This window comes from Opisthorchis viverrini (assembly GCF_000715545.1).
Source record: "Opisthorchis viverrini unplaced genomic scaffold opera_v5_127, whole genome shotgun sequence".
Taxonomy (NCBI): Eukaryota; Metazoa; Platyhelminthes; class Trematoda; order Opisthorchiida; family Opisthorchiidae; genus Opisthorchis; species Opisthorchis viverrini.
Window position 1 is genome coordinate 954,915 of NW_008751785.1, and position 1,582 is coordinate 956,496.

Below are 1,582 nucleotides of genomic sequence, written 5' to 3' on the forward strand. Positions count from 1 at the left end.
TACAAATTGAAAGTTAAAAATGACCCCTGCAGTTTGTTATCACCAAAATGGCTTGTTTTTACTCCTGCAAATCGGGGAATTCTGTTCGTTTCAAAAGATTCGTTGATATCAGTACGTTAGACCAGATGACGAGCCTCACGTGTTCGGCGTTCTGCTCATTGATCACAGGTTTAAACATTCATAGTCTGGCAGAAAATGGAGTAGTACTGCTGTCTCAACATCTTATTGATGCAACAGAATGTTGGGAGCTCTTCGAGCCAGAGTAAAAGCTCGAAAACAGAACACTTACCAAATATGTCCTCCACCTGTCTTCACCTTCGCTAAAAACCGTAAAGTTGTTGCAGAACAACTTGAGGAAAGTTTGAACACTTATCTTGGACAAGTTGAAATCGACGAAAAAGGGACTATTTCCCCACCATTCACAGATTTTCTAAATTCACTGAGGGACACCCTTTGTGTGAAACAGCAGAAAATGTTTCCACGTCATAAACTTATTGTGCATGGTATCATTGGTACGACTGGCGACAACGAGCCTACCATTTCGTTTGCTACGCACACATTCATGTCTCTTGAATGTGGAGATGATGTTGTCGGACTGAGCGTGAAGAATCCTGTCTGTTACATCGCAGTAATGGTAGCCGGCTTTGCACTTGACTGAAATCACCTGAATAGCTGCTAAACTATTAATAGTGAAAAGAATATTCATGAGGTGAGAAACAATGAAGCGTGAGTCGAATCAAACTTTTCACGATACTTGTGGTTACATGTAAGTCCAGCATGTGAGGTACTTTTTCCGTGCTTACCTATTTTGACGACAGAAGATCGTCTAATAAAACTCACTTGAAAATATCCCTTCTGTGATTAGCTGGGATGGAACTGTGGGTAAATCTCTGGACCAAGCAAGTTTCGACACCCTTTTCCGGGGTGATATCCACCAAAAGTAGCACCGTGGTAACATGCTTAATGAGGTCCTCGAGTCCGTAACGACGAACATAGTCCGAACAAGCACCTGTTGACTTAGTATAATTTTTTACGACTGGAGGAAGCTCACGAAATGGGGTGACGCAACACAGTTCTTTGCCCCAAGTATGGATAATTTGAAACGTTTTGGATTGGTGTGCATGTCACCCAACTGACGACCGGGTATGTCACGATAAGGAGAACTTGCGTTTTAATTCATGGACGCTAATCGAACTGGCGTGGTTATCTTTTATGGAATGCAGCCCTTTGGGTCATAATTAATGGTGCTGTTTTGGGGGCAATGCTTACTACATTAGGTATCTATGAAACCACATGTACATGAAATACAGCTGGGAACGTCCTTCCTCTTGAATCTCATGGACGCCCTAGGACCGAGAATAATAGAATTGAGAGTACGGATTGCTCAACTGATTAGCGTACAGAACGCAACTTCGAGTTCGGACGTGAACTCAGTTAAATCAGTTTATGACAGAAAAGGTTGGCAGAAAATATATAATCTTGCCATTTTTCTAAATGGGCACCCTAGGCTTAAACTCGTCTATGGTTAACGACACTGGCAGGCCCAGCTCAATCACGCAGTCAGTGATATTCCTCCTTCAAT

At 42.4% G+C, this 1,582-nt stretch overlaps 1 protein-coding gene across 1 annotated transcript; it reads left to right on the forward strand.

The window, feature by feature from the left end:
* Positions 1–238: 238 nt before the first annotated feature.
* T265_13993 (hypothetical protein) lies at positions 239–655 on the forward strand (the record flags this gene model as incomplete). The annotated part of the gene is made up of 1 exon (XM_009171550.1): positions 239–655. A coding segment is annotated over one exon (417 nt), but the record flags the coding sequence as incomplete, so codon positions are not given.
* Positions 656–1,582: the final 927 nt, after the last annotated feature.